At 47.7% G+C, this 22,822-nt stretch overlaps 1 protein-coding gene across 1 annotated transcript in view; it reads right to left on the bottom strand.

Moving 5' to 3' along the window:
• Positions 1-1,734: 1,734 nt before the first annotated feature.
• The window catches only part of LOC123069887 (nicotinamide adenine dinucleotide transporter 2, mitochondrial), a 51,777-nt gene continuing 30,689 nt past the window's right edge, over positions 1,735-22,822 (bottom strand). Inside the window, exons 6-9 of the mRNA XM_044492848.1 lie at positions 3,093-3,187; positions 2,926-3,014; positions 2,753-2,847; positions 1,735-2,129 (exon numbers count right to left, since the gene is read on the bottom strand). Coding sequence (XP_044348783.1) covers positions 1,908-2,129; positions 2,753-2,847; positions 2,926-3,014; positions 3,093-3,187 — 501 coding nt within the window. The 3' untranslated portion in view covers positions 1,735-1,907. The remainder of the gene's footprint in view (positions 2,130-2,752; positions 2,848-2,925; positions 3,015-3,092; positions 3,188-22,822) is intronic.

The following is a 22,822-nucleotide window of genomic DNA, read 5'->3' as shown; positions in this document are numbered from 1 at the left end:
TACCGCCATCGATCCCAACAATAAGGATAGAGACCAGATCCTGAAAAAAATTCGAACCAGGGTCAAATCCAGCTTAACAGGTCAAAACACTAAATTTGGCCCAACCCAGCAGGGGCGACGAATGCTGGCCGTCCAGACAAGCACGCACATAAAACCAACTAGCTAATCTAGAAAATCATAAAACCAACTGGCAAGCACGCAAATCAAACCGACTGGCGTACCAAGCACTGCCAGTTGGCCCTCTCCAAACAGCCATCTGTCCCATGCCGAATCAGCCACACATGCCTGTCTAGAACGATGCTGACAGCCAGCATGCTCCATGCGTGAACTGGTGTCGCGGGCGAAACGCACGCCCTGCCTGTCGCAACCGGACAGCCGACACGGGGCGTAAAGCCAGCCAACAGGCAGGTCCAATCACGCCATCACAGAGCAAGCAGGCGCAAGTCAACCTGGCAATCCGACCCATGGGTCCGTCTACCCATGGGCACCCGACCCGAATGGGTAGGGTATGGGTTGTCGACTTCGCCCATGGGTCTTACCCATGGGTAACCCTATTAGTCATGGGTAGGGTATGGGTTTAAGTTTATGCCCATGGGTCACCTGATGGGTCACCCGACTAGTAGTAATAATTAAACATTTATTCTTCATTATATCTGAAGTATTTTAATCTATATAAGCTAACATGCAGTGTGTCACTTGCACCAATCATTAAAAAAGAACGAGGGACAACTCTGGTCCATGCGAGCATAACTATCTAGGCCTTCTCCTTCTCATTATGGCCCAATCCTGACTACAGCGTGGGCTTGGCCCATGCAAAATCGCCAGGTGCATTGCACAGCGCCGCGCAGATGCATTTTGCACTCAAGCGTGCGTAACGTAGCAAAAGTGGTGCAATCCTTTAGTACCACCTCGCCTACTGGAACACAAGCGAAGGGGAGCTCCGCCTGTAAAGTAGAGACTTGTAAAGTAGAGACTGTTGGTTCATCACTGGGTACTGCGTGCGCCCCGCCCCACCTGCACGTCAGCCAAATAAAATATTTTATAAATAAATCTAAACCTTGTCAGACCCGATGGGTGCCCAATAGGGTCGGGTTACCCGATGGGTCCGGGTGTGGGTCTATGTACAGACCCATGGGTAGGGTCGTGGGTGTAGCATTGACCCGATTGTTTAATGGGCATGGGTCTGGTAGAGGTCAACCCGACCATACCCGACCCGATTGCCAGGTTGAGGCGCAAGGAGGGCTCCTCAAAAGCACAACCGAACCTGCTCCATGATGGTGTCCGCCCGCGATCCACCTGTGATAGACCGTCGAGGCAGGTCGCCCTGGTGCGCGTCGTCCAGGCAAATCGGACGGCTCGGAGAGGCCTCGCCCCCACCGCACCAGCATCCTTTATATAGGAGTAATTGTCATTGTTGAAACTAAGGGTGTGACACTTCCAAAGAGAAAAGTGATAACATTATGATCAGCTACAATAGCTGGCCATATAGGAGTAATCGTCATTGTTGAACTAAGGGTGTGACACTTCCAAAGAAAAAAGTGATAACATATGATCAGCTACAATAGCTGGCCAAGTATTCTTCTAAAAGCTTAAATCAACGTGAATGGACAATTAGCATGCCAACGTTCTTGATGCGCAAAAAAAGTATAGCATGCCAACTTTCTGTAGACAGCGATTTGCTCCTAACAACTATGCAGAATGAATTTAAAACAATAGGGTTTCTCCCTCACGGCAAAACACAAACCACTGGATCTGTCTACTTCTTATACCAAAATCTGTCGTCAACAGTTATCTTTTCTTCAATAATGGACAAATGGCAATGCGACCACGATAACTAACCATTACAGCCAGAAGTTACGATTCAGCATTGCAAGCACGTTGAGGATTTGTTGGTTTCCATCTTTCAATTAGGAGGACAGGAGCTGGTGCATGAGTCGATTGATCATCTCATAACTAGTAAAAGTAATGACAGCGTTTGGTGTTGTTCGCAACAAATTTGTAGCACAACCTCGGTAGAATCCAGCAATCCCCTCCTTCTGTAACACTTGCTTTATACAGTCCGTTACACCTATATACCGTATAGCACCATGGGGAACACGGCCTTGTTCTTGCAACTTAGATCGTACAACCTGCGTGTAAAACAATGACTGAAAATTAAAATAATAGCAAGGGCCTTTTGATGTGCCAACAGAAGGCGATTATTCCTTGTTAAATTAAACACATCTCTCTGTTTCTTTCTCTAATTTAACTCCTAAAGGAGATCAGATATATCATACTCCATCCATGTCAGGGTCTATTTTGTTTCATTAAGGCATGTTATTGGTGTCACTAGATATGTTGTCCAAAGAATCCTGATTGTGACTTTGTAGACGTAAACCACATATTAATGGACTAATTATTGGTCAAATCCTCGTCTGGCCAAAAATACGACTTACATTTTGTAATGGATGAAATATTTCTTTAGACTCTCATTTCATAAGCTTATGTATTTCATTTGAAAATAGACTCCTCATTTGGAGTAGTAGGCAGTAACAACTGCTCCATTCAGTTATCCCAGTGAGAAGTAAAAAGACTTTGTGAATTGTTGCACTCCATGATTTGCTATTCCGTAATGGGGACACAAACAGATCTGGCAGAAGTTACAAACTACACTGCTTGTACTACCATAGAAGGAGAAGCATGTATGCAGCAAATGATAAAGCATTTGGATGATGAAAGTATACTATCGAATAGAGAGGATCGATAAACATACCTCATGAGGGTATGTTATCAGCGAGGCTGCTATTTTGGATCCTGAAGAACAAATTGCTACTTGACCAGGGCCAAGCTTGTCAACTGTAGTATTGTCTAGAAAACACATACACTTTTCAGTCAATCCCTTGCCCAGATTCGTCTCACTTTTCATTGTAGAAGATATCTCATTACCTCTTTTGGCAATGTACAGCTTCGCCTTCTCGTATACTGGGAACTGGATGGCTACATGAGTAACCCCAGCTAAAGAAGGAAGAAGACCACTGTTGTCATGGAAGAAACAATCAAGGACACAGCAAAAAGTAAAAACGGTTGAGCTTTATAGTCAGAATGCAGCCTACCTGTACAATCCACGGAGACCTTCTTCTGCTGCAATCCTACGTAACGCAGATAAGATGCTCGTGTAAGGCACCACGCCAGGTCTCATCCCTTGTGTCTTCAGGAGAAAACAGAGAAATATAGTTGTTGAATATCATTCAATGTGCCACACAAATGCAAGATTGTGCCCCAAAATTAAGCAACAACAAAAATTCATGTATACTCATAAATGATCAGGTCCAAAGATATTGTGACTAAGTTTAAGTTGTTAACGATAAACATTCAATTAAATCAGAGAGAAGTCCATGTTACAACCCTGAATTGTGTCACCAAAGTCTAAAGATACAACCCGCTTGATCAGAGGCCTGACCGACCCCTCCCTCCCCTCCCCGACCCCGCGCCCGCGCCGCCTCCCCGGGGGCAGGGCTGGCGGCGGGTGCCCTTCGGCCGGCGGTGGCCCGGCGGCCTGGTGGTGGCTGGCGGCGGCCCGGCGCGGTGGTGGCGCCGTCCTTTGGCGGCGGGGCGGCTTGGTGGCGCTGGTTGGCCGGCGGCGCGCCTGGCCCAGATCTGGGCCCTCGGGGCTCCATCTGGGTCCTTGCGGGCCGGCCCCCAGGCGTGTCCTCGTTGCCTGCGGCGTGGTGAGGAGGAGCAGCAACTCGGACTTGGGGCGGCGGCTCCGACGACGTGCCGGCAGCAGCGCGAAGGCGGGAGCTTTACGAGCCCACGAGGGCTCGGCCGGGCCTGGTGTGCTCCTGCTATTGCGTCCGGACGGCTACCGTCGCTGACAGTGGAGGTGGGGCCCTCCCGCGTGCCGACGGGCTGTTGCCCTAGTCCCGGCTTTGATTCCTTGCCGTGCTGTCCTCACTTCGCGGTGCCGTGGTGAGACGGCATGGGGGCCTCGTGACCGCGTTGGCGCACGGTGGTGGTTGGTTTGGTGGCAGGCTCCGGGGCGCCCGAGGTGCGGGTTGGGATCGGGGGAAACCCCTGTCGGCATGGCCGACACCGGCGCGGTGGCGCCTGTGGGTGCCTCCTGACCTTTCGGGAGGGCGTCGAGGCTACCCTTCCTCTCGCCTCGTCGTGTACCGGGGGAAACCCTTGGCAGCAGCGTCGTCATCGTCGCGATCCTTCTTGGAGGTATTGATAGGTGTCGGCGCTTTGGAGTCTTGGAGTCTAGTGGAAGAGCCTGGTGGGCGCTGCGATCGCGAGGCTTCTTCGCTTTTGTTGATCCGCCGTTGTCGGCATTTGTTTCTTTTGCTTTTCTCTGTCGTTTCTTTTTGGGCGTGTCTGTGCTGCTTCCGCCCCAGCACCTTTCCTGTATGGTTCGGTTGGTTGCTTTGTATACAAAGCGGGGGGAAACCCTTTTTCGGTAAAGATACAACCCCGAACTTCAAAAACGTCTACTTTACAACCTTAAACTTTCAAAACCGTTCAAAAAACAACCCTAAACCAGTTTCACACAGTTTTGACTGGTTTTGACAATTGACTGCCTAGTCATCCCAGCCAGTTTTGACCATTGACTGGTTCCCATGATATTCAATCAGGGAAAGTGATGCGGAGCATCCTACGGTCATCCCCATGGACACTACTTCGACTACTCAAGCTCCAAGTGGACCCATGACAAGAGCTCGAGCACGTGCTATTCAATCCGAGGTTAACTCTCTCCTTGTTGAACTTCCCTTTGAACCACTTGAGACATGGCTACTACCTCAAACGGAGATGCTTTGTGTGATTAGGTACCAAGAAAGCAACCAAGGAGAAGCTACGATGCAAGATGAACATCAAGAGCATGGAGAAGGATTTTCCCAGAGCAGAGATAGAGGTACTACCGGTCAACTACCGGTCCACCGGTACTACCGGTCAACTACCGGTCAACCTTCTGTAATCAAGCCGGTACAAGGCCGGTATCGCCCCGGTTTATACCGGTAACTGCCACAAGACCGGTACTACCGCCCCAACAACCGGTACTACCGCTAATCCCTTCCGAGAACACCTCCAGGAAGCAGCATCTGAGCTCCTAGCGGTACAACCGCCCCCAAGACCGGTACTACCGGCCTGCCTGCGCGCAGTGTGAGGGATTTCACCCCATATACCTCCCACTTACCCCTTGGACTATATATACTTGTCTCCTAGCTTCGTATTAGGGTTAGCATTGGTTTAGCTCATTTGAGATAGAGCATTGCTCATCCGTACCGGATCTACTCCTCGTGAGGGACCGCACCTCTTCGGAGAAGATCCATCCGGATTCAAGGCCTCCATCCGGAGAAGACAATCAAGACCTCCTCACGGAGAAGAACGGTTACTCTTGTATCGTCCCTTGTTGACTTTGGATCTCGTGTTACTTTGTGCCTCGATGATCTAGCACTTGTGTGATCATGTTCGTGTCGGTTGAATGTTTCTCTTGTTTTCCCCCGTGATTTCCCTCGTGTTCTTCCGCGCGTTCTTCGTGTTCCTCGTAGGGATCCTCTCCAAACGTGAAAGATCGGCCCCCAGGGTTCCGCCCTACATCATCTTGGTATCATGAGCCACGTTGATCACGTTTTTGGAGCCCCTACCCTGTGTTTTCTAGCTTGATTTTGTTGTTTTCGTCCTAAATCCGAAAATCCCCACCAAAAATAGCCCCAAAATCTTTTGTGGTTTGTTAAGTGTGTTGAAGTTTTGTTGGATTTGATCCATGGATTTCGTGTGTAGCAGGTAGATCTAGCTTCCCCACAAGTTTCCCCACCTTCCATCCTCTAAATACATCCAATTTTGTCCCCGAAATCATCCATTTCCGCCACAAAATCGCCCGATCCAGTTTTCCCGACCCCAGCGGTACTTCCGCCCTCCAAAACCGGTAGTTCCGCTGAGCTGCAGGACCGGTACTACCGCCCCCCAAAGCGGTACTACCGCCCTTCCCAGGTTCAGCCTCGGCTGATTCACCGTTTTGCCCATAACTTCCACATCCGGAGTCCGATTTTCGCGTTCTTTAGCTCGTTGAGAAGCTATTGACATCCCCCATCCACCTAGATAGGTTCCAACATCAATAGACACCGTCAAATTTTCCTAACTTTGGCATCTTGGCCTAGGGCTTTCACCACATCATCCGCTATACCACCACCACTTTCCGCTACCACCATTTGCTTTTGGTCTTTGAGAATTTGAGTTGTGGTTCCCGTGTCCTATTGTGTTTCGGCTATATAGGTACGGTTCGATGTCAACATCACCACCGCTCATCTCCATCGACTACTCATCATCGCCAAGGACGGTAACTTCGATGACATCTTTGTCATACCTTGCAATTGCATTGATACCCACATGGCCTTACATTTGCTTAGCTTACCCATCGAGACTAGCCATTGAGTATTGCCGGCAACGTGACTTGTGCACATTAGTGATCATACTCTATAGCATACATACCATACCATCGTGGTGCATATCTTGGCATCAACTTTTGTGTCACAAAGTTGTCATAGCATACACAATTGCTATCTTGGTTCGTGAAGTTTTGCATGAGAAAAGAGCTCAAAAGTGAAAGAGCCACCCAAGCTTTTAAGCAAAGAGGGAAAGATAAGCAAAGAGCTTATAAGCAAGAACCATAGCATCATACTACATTAAGATTGTCATATCTGATCATCTTGGATCATAGCACCGAAATACCATACATATAGCATACTTGGGATAGAGGTCGTTGCATTTTTGCCTAGTAGGTTGTGCACAAGTTCCGTATCCGCCTATTGTGCAATCGTGCTGGCGTCTCTCTTGTATTGTGCAACAAGAGCATTTTCGTGGATTCCACATTTTGGCTCATTTTTGGTTTGCACAATCCCACTTATCTATTTGCGTGTGTGTTTCCGTGTACCACTATTTGCTTGGTCTACTTGTTGCATTTGCAAATTTGTGAATCTTTTCCAACATTATTGAAGCTCACTTACAATTGCATCAAATTTTGTGCCACCATCCTAACCAAGCTCCACCATAAGCTTTTACTTGTGTAGGTGTGAGAACCGACAAGAATTGGTACCAATAGTGCTATTTCATTGTCCGCATTTGAGTGAACTTGATTCATCGTCAACATCGGTCAAGGTACAATTGGTATAAGTTCTTCTCCTTCTACCACTCACATTTTTGCTTGGAATGATGGATAGGCCAAGTACTTCAACCAACCCACTCTTCATCGAGCAAGACGACGACATGTCATCATTCGTCACCAAGAGCCACCTATTTCGTGCACAACGAGCGTTGCATCAAGAGCAACAAGCAATGACCGACCGCATCGACAACCTCGCCACCGACTTGCGACTCTACAAAGGACTACTTCGACAACAAGCTCAACGCGCACAAGCAAGAGAACGATGCAAGGATGGACGAGATCCGCGCCTTGTTGGTGAACCGCCGTTCTTCAACTTCTTCCTACTCGAGACGGAGTCACTCAAGTCGACATTCCGACGACACCTTCTCCGGCACAAGTACCCCGACATCGAACACTCTTCGTCGTGCCGCGCGTCAAGACCGTCGTGCATCTCGCAATCCTCTACACGACAAGCATTCACAAGAGCAAGTCGACGAGCAAGTACTTCGTCCTCAACCACACCAAGTTGCTTTTGCTCAAGCTCAAGAACGACAACGTCAACGCCGCCAAGAGGAAGAACGAGCGCGTCTACATCAAGAGGAACAAGACGCCGAGGCTCAACGTCTTCAACAACAACAACGTGAAGCACAAGCTCTTGAGGCGCAACGTGCCCTTCAAGAATCAAGTCGAGCAATCGCCAACTGCAACCGAGATCGGCGCAATCAAGAGGAAGCACTTCGAGAAGAAATCCAAGAGCGGAACTACCAACCACGAGTGCAACGTCAAGTTCCTCAAGCTCCTCCACAAGCTCGACAAGTTCCACCTCAACCTCAAGTCCAACAAGAGCAAGTTGATCATGGACCTCCTCCACGCCAAGAGCAACATGATGACTACCCTCCATGTCAAGGGCGTCATCATCACCATCGCCAACAACAGATGCCCAAGTTCAATGGAAGCAATGATCCCGAAGAGTACCTATCATGGGCATTGAAGGTCGACAAAATCTTTCGTTTGCACAACTATGAGGAAGAGAAGAAGATCGCTATGGCATCACTTGAGTTCCAAGACTATGTGCTCATATGGTGGGAACAAGTCCTTGAGCGCTGAGAAGCAAGAGGTGAACCACCTATCACCACTTGGGCTCAAATGAAGGATGCATGCGAGCACGTTTTGTGCCCACCTACTACAACCGCGATCTCTTCAAGAAACTCCAACTTCTCAAGCAAGGAACAAAGAGTGGTGAACAATACTACAAGGAAATGGAGATAGCCATGATTCGAGCAAATGTCACGGAAGATGATGAGCAAACAATGGCACGTTTCTTGAATGGACTCAATCATCCCATCAAGAAGATTGCCGACTTCCAACCCTACTCCAACCTCATTGAGCTAGTGCATCAAGCTACCAAGGCGGAACGTCAAGTGCAAGATGACTTCAAGTACGCCAAGTACTCATCCAAGAACTACGGCTTCTCCAACAACCAAGCTTCAACAACTCCTCCAACCTCTACATCAACCAAGCCTTCTCCAAGCAACGACGACAAGTCAAGTTACAAGAAAACTTCGACTAGCTCAAGTCGTCTTCCTCCTACTACAAGCAACTTAAGCCGCGCGCTTCATCATCTACTCCGACCGATGAGACCGTCAAGACAAGCTCCTTCAAGTGTTTCACTTGCAGCGGCCGAGGCCACAAGTCCTACGAATGCACAAACAAGTGCACCATGATCCTCAATGATGATGGAACCTACGACTCCATGAGTGACGAGGAGATGGGAGCCCTTGAGCAAGTGGCCATGCACCGGCGCGTGAACGAGGATGAAGATGATCAAGTCTTTTGTGATGAGGATTCGAGCCCCGCTCTCATTGTCTTCAAAGTCTTGACTCTTCAACATCAACAAGAAGAAGACCAACGATGCCACATCTTCCACACTAAGGCCGGCATCAATGGAAGGTCCGTCAAGGTCATCATCGATAGAGATAGTTGCCACAACTTGGCAAATGAAGAACTATGCTCCAAGCTTAAATTGGTGTGAAGCACCCGCACCCATACAAAGTCCAATGGCTAAGTGACTCCGGCACTATACGAGTTGATCATACGGTCCAAGTCTCCTTCAAAATTGGTGCATATGAGGACACTTTGGAGTGTGATGTCGTCTCGATGTCCATTTGCCACCTCCTTCTTGGTAGGCCTTGGCAATTCGACTGGGGTGTCATCCACAACGGGCGTACCAGTCACTATAGCTTCAAGATGAAAGGAAAGGAGTATGTGCTACGACCTATGTCTCCTAGTCAAGTGATCGACAAGCAAGCCACCCATCGTGAAGAGAAGAGTGAGAAAGTGATCCACCAAAAAGTGAGTGAGAGCCACAAGCCAAACTTGAGCGCCTCTTCGCCTAGAGAGAAAAACCTAGTCCTATTTGCCACCAAAAGTGAGATGAGAGAAGTGTGTGAGAACCCATCAAGTGTTATGCACTTTATCCTTGTGTGCAAGGATGGGGACCCAAAAACTAACACCTCTCATGATCTATCTCTAGTGTTTCAAACTCTTTTGCAGGAATTCCAAGATGTTTTCCCTGATGAGCTACCTACAGGTCTACCTCCTCTACGAGGCATTGAGCGTCGAATCGACCTCATCCCCGGAGCGCCCCTACCAAACAAAGCTCCATACCGTGTCAACCCCGAAGAAACTAAGGAGATCCAACGGCAAGTACAACAACTAATCGACAACGTCATGTACGTGAAAGCTTAAGCCCTTGTGCCGTTCCCATTATACTTGTGCCCAAGCAAGATGGTAGTTTTCGCATGTGCTCCGATTGTAGACCCATAAATGCAATTACCGTTCGCTATAGGCATCCCATTCCTCGCTTAGATGATATGCTTGATGAACTTAGCGGTGCCACAATTTTCTCAAAAATTGATTTTAAAAGTGGCTATTATCAAATCAGCATAAAAGAAGGTGATGAATGGAAAACTGCTTTTAAAACCAAATTTGGCTTGTACGAGTGGTTGGTTATGCCTATGGGTTTATCGGAAGCTCCCAGAACTTTCATGGATCTTATGCATTTTGTGCTTCGCTCTTATATTGGAGTGTTTGTTGTGGTTTACTTTGATGACATTTTTGTTTTTAGCAAATCCATGAAAGAGCATCTAAAGCATGTTAGGGCTGTTTTGCAAACGCTTCGCAAGGAACGTCTTTTTGCCAACATGAAAAGTGCACGTTTGGTGTTGACAAGCTAGTTTTCTTGGGTTTCGTTGTCTCTTCCAAGGGTGTCCATGTTGATGAATCTAAAATTGAAGCAATTAAAACTTGGCCCCAACCCACCAATTTGCACTGAAAAACACTGAGATCTGCATCAACTGCTCCCTTCCAGGTCATTTTGCTCCTCGCTGCCCTACTATTCGTTGTGAGAGATGCAACAAATTAGGTCATATGGCTCAGTTATGCCAGGTTTTGAGACCTTGGGAATGCATTCCATTCATGTGTGGTTTCCAGTCCCCTGGGCAAGAGTTCTTCTATATTCCTGATTTGTGTGCTGCTAAACAGAACGTTGAAAAAACTAACAACGTGGTCATCACTATAGTTGAGGGGGAGGCTACTGTGAAGGATATTGAGCAGGAATTCAATGCCATCTTCGCTAAGAAACCTGGCAAAAAGAAATGGCGCTGCACTGCACGTTCTATTGGCCCTGGTAGGTATGTGATGCGATTCCCTAATGCCAGTGAAGTTGAGAGAGCATGCTGTTATGGGAAACGCTTGCCTTTAAAAGAAGGGGCCATTGTTGTTTGTATTACTCCTTGGACTGCTTCAATTGGAGCAAAAGGTATCATGGAAAAAGCCTGGGTTAGGGTTCGCAACATCCCTATTGAGAAAAGATGCATGGAACATATTGCATATGCTGGAGCTCTGGTTGGGGTCACGTTGGAAGTGGATGAGTCCACTATTCATAAACCTGAATATGCTAGAATCCTTCTTGGGTGTAGAGAAATTGAGAAAATTCCACCCTCAGCGGAGGGTATGCTGGGGGAGCAAATATATGATTTTTTCTTTGAGGTTGAGAAAGCTGTGACTATGGGTGCTGAGAAAGGCCAATCCTCTACTGCTGTTGACAATAGTTCATCCCAATCTTTCCCCAAGAAAGCTAGGATGGACTCATATCCTGCTTCTTCTGTGGGTCAGGGGGATACGAGTGCTTCTGTGGGTGGAAACTTCTCCTCCCAGAATTATGATAAGGGTATGCAGAGGCTGCCTGCGGTAGCTGAAAGTGAAGAAGAGGAGGAAAGCGAGGAGGATAACAATACAGAACTGCTGATTGAAACTATGGCAAGAGAACATGCAGATGAAAAACTATCTATCTGTGGTTCTCAGTCTGGCGATCTGGAGGTGGATGAATTGATTACATCTCCTGGTAATGAGATCAATATGCATAAAGGTGCTTGGGGGATAATTACTCCTGTTCCACCCTCACCTCTGTTTGCTTATCATGATGTGAATGCTTATGGAAACACATTTCCTCCCCTATCAGACTATGTGGTGTGGCCATCCCTGCCTCATATCATGCCTCTAGAGGAAGGGTCTGTGGAAGGAGGAGAGAACTGTAGCACTTATACAGTTGAGTATCCATCTGGGTCACCGATTCATGACAGCATGACTTGTGAGGAGGAGGCTACGCGCAGGCAGAAACAGAAGTTGGAGAATGTGGGTGACGTGGCTGCCAACAGAATGAGGAAGCGCAACTTGGAAGGTACGACCATGCCCAATTCTAAAAATCAGTTCTCTGCTTTGTCTGATACTGCTATTATATTGCGTGCGTCCTTGATGGGAGTGCAAATCCCTGATGATGATTTTGATACTATTGACATCTTGCGGGAATTAGAGATTTCTAGAAATATGTTACAAAAAAAGAATTTAAATTCTAATCCCCAGAATATTACCATCAATGATGGTTTAGGAAACGATGTGCCTTTATCCTTAGATTGGGACGACGATAATAGAGAGGTAGAAGAACCTTTTACCCTGGTTCAGTCTAAAAAAAGGAAGAAGAAATATCCATACAAGAAAATGGTTGTGGCATTTTCTCCTAATAAGCCCAGCAGACCCATGACTAGAAGTCAGCAAAAAAAGGATGTGGGTAGGGCTGCCATGGATCCTGGCAGACCTACCAGAGTGAGGGATAAACCTGATCGATATAAATGAAAGGGGTTTTTTGGAACTGTAGGAGTGTGGATAAAAAAGGTATGTCCACCTGTATTGTTGACATGATTAATGGCAACAATCTTGACTTCATTGGGCTGCAAGAGACTATGAAAGAATCCTATGACTCTGCCTTTTTTAGAAAGATTGACCCCTGTGATAGGTTTCGATGGGAATGGGCACCTTCGAGGGGGAAATCCGGAGGTATCCTCTGTGGTATCAAGAAGGGTAGCTTTGATATCATTACTATTGTGTGTGGTAAATTCATACTGCAGTTGAACTTGTTCGATAAGAACAAAAACTGTCATTGGGCCTTGATGACTGTGTATGGCGCTGCGCATGATGAGCAGAAGCCTGAATTCATTGCTGAACTTTCAGCTATGTGCCATAGGGTCAGTATGCCATATTTGGTCGGTGGTGATTTTAATATCATTCGACATAGTGGAGAGAAAAACAAAAAGACGCCCCTGTCCCATTTTTCGGATGTGTTCAACTCTGTTATTCACTTACTTGGGTTGAGGGAGATTCATATGGCTGGTGGTCGTTACACTTGGTCCAACAAGCAAGATAACCCTACTTTGGAAAAACTTGATAGGGTCCTTATGTCCCATGATTGGGAAGATTTATACCCTCTTGCTAATGTGCATAAACTGGTAAAGGACAAGTCTGACCACAATCCTTTGGCGTTGGATGGTGGGAGAGCCCCATCCAGAGCACCAGGCAATAGGTGCTTTAGGTTTGATAATGCATGGCTTAAGAACCCAGATTTCCTCCCTTTGGTTACTGAAATCTGGTCTAGGCCGGTTTACACTGTAAACCCTATTGACATCTTAAACATTAAACTGAAAAGGATTAAGAAATTTTTCAAAGGTTGGGGATCCAATCTGTTTGGGCAAAATAGGATCAGAAAAAATATTATCAAGCTCGAGCTTCAGGAGCTCGAGAGATTGGAGGAAGATGAGGGGTTGTGCGGGGATGCATATAAGAGGAAGTTGGATATTTTAGTGGAGCTCAACAATATGTATGTTGAGGAAGAACTCCATTGGCATCAGATGTCTAATGAAAGGTGGCTTTTGAAAGGAGACAATAACACTGACTTTTTTCATAAAGTGGCTAATGGTCGTCGTAGGAAAAATGTCATGGTTTCATTGGAATGTGGGTCCGCTGTTGTGGAAGGGACTAAAAACCTACTTGCACATGCTACTGAGTATTACAGAGACCTATTTGGACCGGCTCCTGGTAATATCTGCCAGATAGATGCAACTTTATGGTCCCAGGATGAGCTGATTTCCTTGGAGGAGAACGAAGATTTGACTCGACCTTTTTCTTTGGAGGAGATTAAGCATGCTCTATTTGAGATGAGGTCTAACCGTGCCCCCGGACCTGATGACATCCCTGTTGAATTCTACCAGCATTGCTGGGATGTTGTAGCTCAGGATCTGTTCTGCTTATTTGAGTGGTTTCATGCTGACAAGTTAGATGTGCAAAGACTTAACTATGGTATCATTACCTTGCTACCTAAGTCAAGCAATGCAAGTAGAATCCAACAGTATAGGCCCATTTGTCTGCTGCGCTGCCCATATAAGCTGATCACCAAAACCATGGATATTAGGGCTAGCAGATATGCTCATAAATTGTTTAGTATCCAGCAGAATGCTTTCATTAAAGGGAGGCATATTGTGGATGGTATTCTATCTTTACATGAGATTATGCACTATACTCATGTCAAAAAACAAGTTGGAATAGTTCTCAAGCTTGATTTTGAGAAGGCTTATGACAAAGTAAACTAGGATTTTTTGCTTGATTGTCATGAAAAGCGCGGGTTTAATCCCAAGTGGTGTGGATGGATTTCTCAGATCCTAAAAAATGGCACGGTAAGTGTCAAGATAAATGATGAGGTGGGGCCTTATATTCAAAGTGCTAAGGGGGTGAGACAGGGGGATCCTCACTCCCCCTTCTTGTTCAATTTAGCAGCAGAATGCCTGACTAAAATGGTGCTGGCAGCTCAGAAGAATGGCCTGATCAAAGGTTTAGCTGCTGAGCTAGTTGAGGATGGGGTGGGCATCTTGCAATATGCTGATGATACGGTGCTGTGCTTTGAACATGATGTTGACAAGGCTGTCAACATCAAACTCTTGTTGTATTTATTTGAGCTTATGTCAGGTCTTAAGATCAACTTTGAAAAAAGCGAAATTTTCAGTATTGGGGGTGATAATGACACAGACTTAATCTATGCGAACATGTTTGGATGCCAGGTGGGGGCTCTGCCTATGAAATATCTGGGAGTCCCTGTTACATATTCTACTCTCAGGAATATTGATCTGGACTTCCTTGATGGTAAAATGATCAAAAAGCTCGATGCCTGGGTTGCTTACGCGGCATCATCTGGGGGCAGACTGACCTTACTGGGGTCCAGTTTGGATGGGATCCCATCTTTTCTCATGTCGATGTTTCTTTTTAATAAAACTTTTATTGAGAAGATGGATAAACATCGCAGGCGGTTCTTTTGGAGGAGAAAGAATAAGAAACATGGTTATCATATGGTTAAATGTTCAAGAGTTTGCAGATCTAAGAAGATTGGGGGCTTAGGTATTAAAGATCTGCATAAGCAAAATATTGCCCTGCTCGTTAAGTGGTGGTGGAAACTGGAAACGAGTGATGGTTTATGGCAACGCATTGTGCGAGCTAGATACTTCAAGAACAAAACAGTAGCTAACATCCGGAGTCGCTTCTCGGACTCCCCCTGCTGGAAAGCCATTATGAAAGTCAAAGATTCATATATGGCTGGTAGAAAAGTTAACATTGAGAGTGGGAACCTTACTAGGGTCTGGTATGACCCGTGGATCGATAACATTGTGTTGAAAGATCATTTCCCTGACTTGTTCAGCATCTGCCAAGATCAGGATTGCACTGTTGCATCCTGGGCTGCGAATAACTATGAAATTGGCTTCAGACGCAGATTAGTAGGGGCGCTGGGTGATCAATGGGCTTGGATGATCGTGGAAGCTAAAAAGCTGACATTGAATGAATCCCCAGATAAGATTTCTTGGTCCCTTGGTGGCAAAGGAAAATTCACCACTAAATCCTTGTACGAGTGGCTGGAGAGAAACCTGTCAGGTCCTAATTATAAAATGGTGTGGAAAGCACCTATCCCGCTAAAGATCAAGATTTTCCTTTGGCAACTATTTCAAAATGCCATCCTTACTCGTGATAACATGCGTGCCAGAAAATGGCCTGGAAATCCCAGTTGCTCCTTCTGTACTAATGTTGAAACGGCAAACCATTTGTTTTTCTCGTGCTCGCTCGCTCGCTCAGTTTGGGGGACGCTGGGTATGACAGCAGGAGCATCTTGCTGCCCTCGATCCCTTTGGCAAAGCTTTGCCTGGCTTTATAAATTCTTTCCGGGTGGGAAGCATTTATATATGATGATTATTGTTGCGATATGTTGGGGGATTTGGATTCTCCGTAATAAAGTTACGTTTGATAAGCATGTCGTTCGATCCCCTCTAGAGGCTGTTTTCACGGCATGCTCTTTTATGATGTATTGGGCAGGTTTGCTGAAGGAAGAGGACAGGGTGAAGCTCCAGGCAGGTGTGAAGAGATTGGCACATGCTGCTGCGGCACTGACGGACAGATCCTTCCCTCGAGACAGGCTGCTCTTGAGAGACAGAGATGGTTTGCAGATTGGCTAGATGCGATCAGCGTCTGCGCGGCTTCTACTCTCGCTTCCCACTGGGGTCTGATGCCCGCTGGTGATCTGTATTGCGACTGTTTCGCCTAGTCATCGGAGTCTGATGGTTGTTTTGGTACTTTGTATTTCTGAGCAGATGGCTGGTAAGTGTCATCAGGTTTTCGTCCCATGGCTGGTGGTCCGTTCCAGGATCATCACGCGGTGGGTTTCCTGGTGATGCGCCAACTCGCTCCCCCCTTTTCAGTCTCATTTCACGCAAAAGTAGGTTTATATCTGTTTTGAGTTCGGCGATGAACTTGGATAAAGACTGATGTATTTCCGTTGATTGCAAAATTAATGGAAAGGGGTTGTGAGCCCGGTTGGAAAAAAAAACCCCACCAATTTGCAACAAGTGCGTAGCTTTCTTGGCCTTGCAGGTTTTTATCATCGCTTTGTGAAAGATTTTAGCACTATTGCCGCTTTTTTGCATGCCTTGAGTAAGAAGAATGCTCCTTTTGTTTGGGGATCTTTGCAATCCACCGCTTTTGATGAGCTCAAGTCTTTGCTTACTCATGCTCCGATTCTTGCTTTACCCAACTTTGACAAAACTTTTGAGGTTCATTGCGATGCAAGTGGTACCGAAATTGGCGGAGTTTTGATGCAAGAAAAACGAGCTATTGCATATTTTAGTGAAAAACTCTCCGGTGCTCAACTTAACTATCCCATCTATGACAAAGAATTGTATGCTTTAGTGCGTGTGATACATGTTTGGGAACATTATCTTAGACCTCATGAGTTTGTCATACATACAGATCATGAAACGCTTAAGTACTTAAAAGGTCAACTAAGTTGAACAAGCGTCATGCCAAATGGAGTGAATTTATTGAATCTTTCCCCTATGTGATCAAGTACATTAAGGGTAAGGAAAATGTAGTTGCGGATGCACTTTCACGCATATGCACGCTTGTCACTAAACTTGAGTTGAATGTTATTGGCTTTGAGCACATAAAAGACTTGTATGCTAATGATCCATCTTTTGCTACTCCTTATGCTAAATGTTTGACGCATACATCTTGGAAACAATATTACATCAAGGATGGTTATCTTATGAGAGCTAACAAACTATGCATTCCCGAGTCTTATCTTCGTTTGCTCCTTTTGCAAGAGGCTCATGGAGGCGGACTCATGGGACATTTTGGACGCGACAAGACATTCGCCACGCTCTCCAAGAACTACTTTTGGCCCAAGATGTTCCGTGACGTCTCACGCTTCTCCAACCGATGCTCTACATGTCGCAACGCTAAGTCCAAAGCTCAATCACATGGTCTTTACATGCCTCTTCCTATTTCTTATCAACCTTGGGAAGACATTAGCATGGATTTTGTACTTGGTTTGCCTAGAACTCGAAATGGAAAGGAGTCCATGTTTGTTGTGTTGGACCGATTTTCTAGGATGGCACATTTCATTCCTTGCAACAAGATAGACGATGCTTCACACATTGCAAATCTCTTTTGTAGGGAAATCTTGCGCCTCCATGGAGTACCAAAGACAATTGTCTCCGACCGCGACGTCAAGTTCTTGAGTTACTTTTGGAAGACGCTATGTGCCAAGCTCGGAATCAAGCTCTTGTTCTCATCCGCTTACCATCCTCAAACCGACGGCCAAACGAAGGTGACGAACCGTACACTCTCTACTCTACTTCGCGTGTTGATCAAGAAGAACATCAAGGAGTGGGAGGCGTGTCTACCCATCGCCGAGTACGCCTACAACCATGCAAGACATTCGGCTACCGGCAAGTCTCCTTTCGAGGTCGTCTACGGCTTCAACCCGTTGTCCCCATTGGACATTCTTCCTCTACCACTACAAGAGCGCACCAACATGGACGCGACTGCACGAGCAAGCTACCTCAAGAAGATGCACGAAGATACAAGGCACACCATCGAGCGCCAAGTACAACGACTCGCGACCAAGCTCAACGTCAACAAGCAACCCATGATCTTCAACATTGGCGATCTCGTGTGGCTACACCTTCGTAAGGACCACTTCCCCAACGAACACAAGTCCAAACTTCTACCTCGAGCCGATGGACCATTCAAGGTGCTAGCACGCTACAACAACAATGCCTACAAGATCGACATCCCACGCGACAAGTACTCCGTGAGCGACATCTTCAACGTCAACGATCTCTCCCGGTACCATGGTGATGAGGATTTCGATCCGAAGTCGGATCTTTCCCAAGGGAGGGGAGATGATGCGGAGCATCCTACGGTCATCCCCATGGACACTACTTCGACTACTCAAGCTCCAAGTGGACCCATGACAAGAGCTCGAGCACGTGCTATTCAATCCGAGGTTAACTCTCTCCTTGTTGAACTTCCCTTTGAACCACTAGAGACATGGCTACTACCTCAAACGGAGATGCTTTGTGTGATTAGGTACCAAGAAAGCAACCAAGGAGAAGCTACGATGCAAGATGAACATCAAGAGCATGGAGAAGGATTTTTCCAGCGCAGAGATAGAGGTACTACCGGTCAACTACCGGTCCACCGGTACTACCGGTCCACTACCGGTCAACTACCGGTCAACCTTCTGTAATCAAACCGGTACAAGGCCGGTATCGCCCCGGTTTATACCGGTAACTGCCACAAGACCGGTACTACCGCCCCAACAACCGGTACTACCGCTAATCCCCTCCGAGAACACCTCCAGGAAGCAGCACCTGAGCTCCTAGCGGTACAACCGCCCCCAAGACCGGTACTACCGGCCTGCCTGCGCGCAGTGTGAGGGATTTCACCCCATGTACCTCCCACTTACCCCTTGGACTATATATACTTGTCTCCTAGCTTCTTCGTATTAGGGTTAGCATTGGTTTAGCTCATTTGAGATAGAGCATTGCTCATCCGTACCGGATCTACTCCTCGTGAGGGACCGCACCTCTTCGGAGAAGATCCATCCGGATTCAAGGCCTCCATCCGGAGAAGACAATCAAGACCTCCTCACGGAGAAGAACGGTTACCCTTGTATCGTCCCTTGTTAACTTTGGATCTCGTGTTACTTTGTGCCTCGATGATCTAGCACTTGTGTGATCATATTCGTGTCGGTTGAGTGTTTCTCTTGTCTTCCCCCGTGATTTCCCTCGTGTTCTTCGGCGCGTTCTTCGTGTTCCTCGTAGGGATCCTCTCCAAACGTGAAAGATCGGCCCCTAGGGTTCCGCCCTACATCAGAAAGTTTTCAAACATTTTGCCAAACAGATAAATAATTATAAGAAAAATGCATATTCAGGACCTTTTGGGCTAAAAAATGGCAACAAAAAAAAGTTTCCAGACCACGCCCAGACCTCGGGAGCATCATGGATCCGTCAAGAAACCAGTGCTCAAGGTCGACCGACTTGGTCCACTAAACTAGGAAGTCGGACAGGGCCTGTGACTTTATCACCTTGCAAGACTGGTAAGTGATCTTGAAGGGAAGGAGCTCGATGCGCCAATTGGCGACCAGGCCCATGGCGTTTCTATTGTTGATGATGTCGGCCAGGGGTGTGTGGCTGACCATAGTGATCGGGTGAGCCTGGAGGTAGTGTAGCAGCTTCCGAGCCGCCATGAGCACCCCATTGGTGATCTTTTCATAGTAGATCTAATGAGACTCCGATGGGGACAACACCTCACTGACGTAATACATCAGGTGTTGGACCTTCTAAGCTCGGCCTTCCTCCTCGCATTAAACCACGAGCACCACACTTACAATCTATGTAATAGCACAGATATATAAAAGCATGGATTCGTGAGTTCTTGGAGCGGCCAAAATTGGTTGCTTCACAGCAGCCGCTTGAGGTTGTCCAGTGCCGACTGGGCCTCATCTATCCTGACGAATTAGTCCGAATTCTGAAGGAGACCATACAGCAGCAAGGCCTTTTCGCCGAGCTAGGAAATGAAGCGGCTTAGGGTTGCAACCTGCCAACTTCTAGACGTCCCTCAGCTTCTTGGGTTTGCCGAGCTTGGAGATCGCCGCCATTTGGTCAGGGTTTGGGCTCGATGTCGCACTGGGAGACGATGAAGCCGAGAGGCTTGCCCCAAGGAACCTCGAACGGGCATTTGTCCGGGGTTAGCTTCATCCGGAATTGGCGCAGTTTAGCAAACGTCTTCGCGAGGTCGGACAGGTGGCTGTCCTACAAACCTTGACTTGACCACCACGTCGTTGACATAGGCCTCGACGTTGACGTTGATCTACTCGTCGAGGCACTTCTGCATGGTGCACTGGTATGTTGCGCCAACGTTCTTGAGTCCGAAGGGCATCATGATGTAGCAGAAGGGCCCAAAAGGCATGATGAAGGAGGTCCTCTCCTGGTCAAATTCTTTCATCCGGATCTAGTGATATCCCGAGTAGGTATCCCGAAAGCATAGACACTCACACCCCACAATGGAATCGATCACCTGGTCAATGCAGGGGAGCAGAAACGAATCCTTGTGGCATGCCTTGTTGGGGTCGGTGTAGTCAGACGCACATGCGCCACGTGTAGTTTTTCTTCCGGACGAGGATTGGGTTTGCCAGCCAGTCCAAGTGGGAAACTTCTCGAATGAAACCGGCTGCCAAGAGCCAGGCTAGCTCTTCTCCAATAGCTTTACACCTTTCTGGTGCGAATCAACGCGGGGCTTGCTTCACGGGTCGGGCGCTCTTCAAGACGTGCAATGAGTGCTTGACATTTTTTGCCGATACACTAGGCATGTCAGCAGGCTGCCATGCAAAGATGTCTCGGTTCTCACGGAGAAAATTGATGAGAGCACTTTCCTATGTGTTGCTCAGGTCGACGTTGATCTCAACGGTCAGCTTGACCTTCTGGGTGTCCTGGCCTAGCTGGAAAGCAGAGGTCACTTGACCTTCTTGCTCGGCGAGAGGGCCTCAAGATCCGCCGTCTTCTGGATTTTGGCGAGCTCGGCTTCGGCTAGGTCGACATTGGCCACCATGCACTCATGTGCGCACTTGAAGTTGCCGCTGACCATAATTACCCGGTTGGAGCCCGACACCTTCAGCTTTAAGTACACGTAACATGGGATTGCCATGAATTTCGTGTGCGTTGGTCGGCCGAGGAGGGCATGATAGGCAAGATTGCCATGAATTTCGCGTGCGTTCATCGGCCGAGGAGGGCATGATAGGCGCTCCTGAAAGGGATGACCTCAAAAGATAGTGTCACGGCTCGAAAGTTTGAGAGTGACAAAAACAACTTCCAAGGAGATCCATCCCAATGGCTAGGCACACTTCCCTGGCACGATGTCGTGGAAATGGATGGAGGTCGGCCGCAGGCATGAGATATGCCCATCTTTTCCAGCGTCTCGATGTAGAATATGTTGATGTCGTCTTCCATCAGGACCTTGGACAGCTGGCAACCCCCATGACCAAGTCGAGCACCAAGGTGAATCTCCCTAGGTGAGGAATATGTAGTCCGGAAGGTTGGACTGGTCAAACAGAATCGCACGGTAGGACCAGTCGAGGTATTGGGGGACGTCAGGCACTAGCACATTGCCTTGCACTGTGTGATCTTTTAGACCCGCTAGGATTCGAGGCCGCAAAAGACCCCATCACCTTCTTTATGTCCAGGGGGAAGACCTTCTCGGGATGACTGCCACCCTTGGGGGCACTGTTCTCGAGGTCGTCGTTGCTTGTTGGGTTTTTCGGCGACCAACTGGTCGTTGAAGTTGATTGTCGGCTTGTGTGTGTCGTCTGGTAGCCCAGGTAGGTGTGGTAGCTGCAAGGCCATCCATTATCTCATCATAGGTTTTTCTTGGGGTTTTCCCCTTCAGATTCCACATGCGCCACTACTTGTTTCCAGGGCCGCTTCCTTACATCGTGGTGTTGTACTCCGCCGCGGCGACAAGGTCAGAGTCCGACTCGACATTCTTGCGCTTGCGCTTCTGGTTCTGCCTGGAGCGATCACGGTAGCCCCTTGACTTGGAGGACTCGGGCTTGTCCTGGCAGGTCCAGTTTCTCCTGCCGGCTCACACGGACTCTTCGTCGGCCACGAAGTTGTTGGCGATTTCCATGAGCTCGCACATACACTTCCAGGCCCCGAATTTGAAGGCCTGAATAGCCTGCTCATTGGAAACATCGTCCAGAGAGTTTCTCTTATTGAGCCACCACGAGATGAACCAGCGGATCGTATCCTAAGGCTCTTGAATGCAATAAGTGAGGTCATAGGCACTGCATGACATCTGGTAGGTGCCTTCAAAATTTGTCATGAACGCATCCTAGAAAACCTGGCACTCGTAGATAGAATTGGCTACAGACATAGCAAAGTGCATTCAGTTCGTCTCCTCTGGCTTGGTTGACGACTGTGAGGTAGTCGGCCAGCCAGTTGTCCGACTTGGAGTCGCTCATATATTTGTCGGTGTCCCGCACCTGGAATTTTGGCGAGAAAGGGTGCTTGAGGACATCTTTGATAAAGTATGCCAGGTTGATGAATGCCGCCCAACTTAAGGACCTCTGGGTCCCACCGGTACCGTGGTGCTCTGCCAGCGCGAAGGGCTTGGATGGTATCCCACGCATCGGCCGACTTATGAGTCGGTCTTGAACCATGAGGGTCAGATGGAATGGTGACGAGCGGCCTAACGAGCTTGAGCTGCAGGTCGGATGCAATTGGGAGCGAAGAATTGGCGTTTGTGCGCAGCTCAGAGCTGATCGCTAGTCGGTTGCGCGTCTGGGTTGACATGTCGTGCTGCACCACTGCTGCCTTGATCATGGCCCTGGCGGTGTTGAACCACTCAGCCGTCGGTTGATCTGACCTAAGGTTGATGTTGTCGTGCAGATCCACACGACCGCCATGGGGTTCCGGAGAAGGGTGAGATAAACCATTGCGT

Source organism: Triticum aestivum, chromosome 3B, assembly GCF_018294505.1.
Source record: "Triticum aestivum cultivar Chinese Spring chromosome 3B, IWGSC CS RefSeq v2.1, whole genome shotgun sequence".
In the NCBI taxonomy this organism is placed as follows: domain Eukaryota; kingdom Viridiplantae; phylum Streptophyta; class Magnoliopsida; order Poales; family Poaceae; genus Triticum; species Triticum aestivum.
This window is presented reverse-complemented; position numbering and strand designations above follow the sequence as displayed.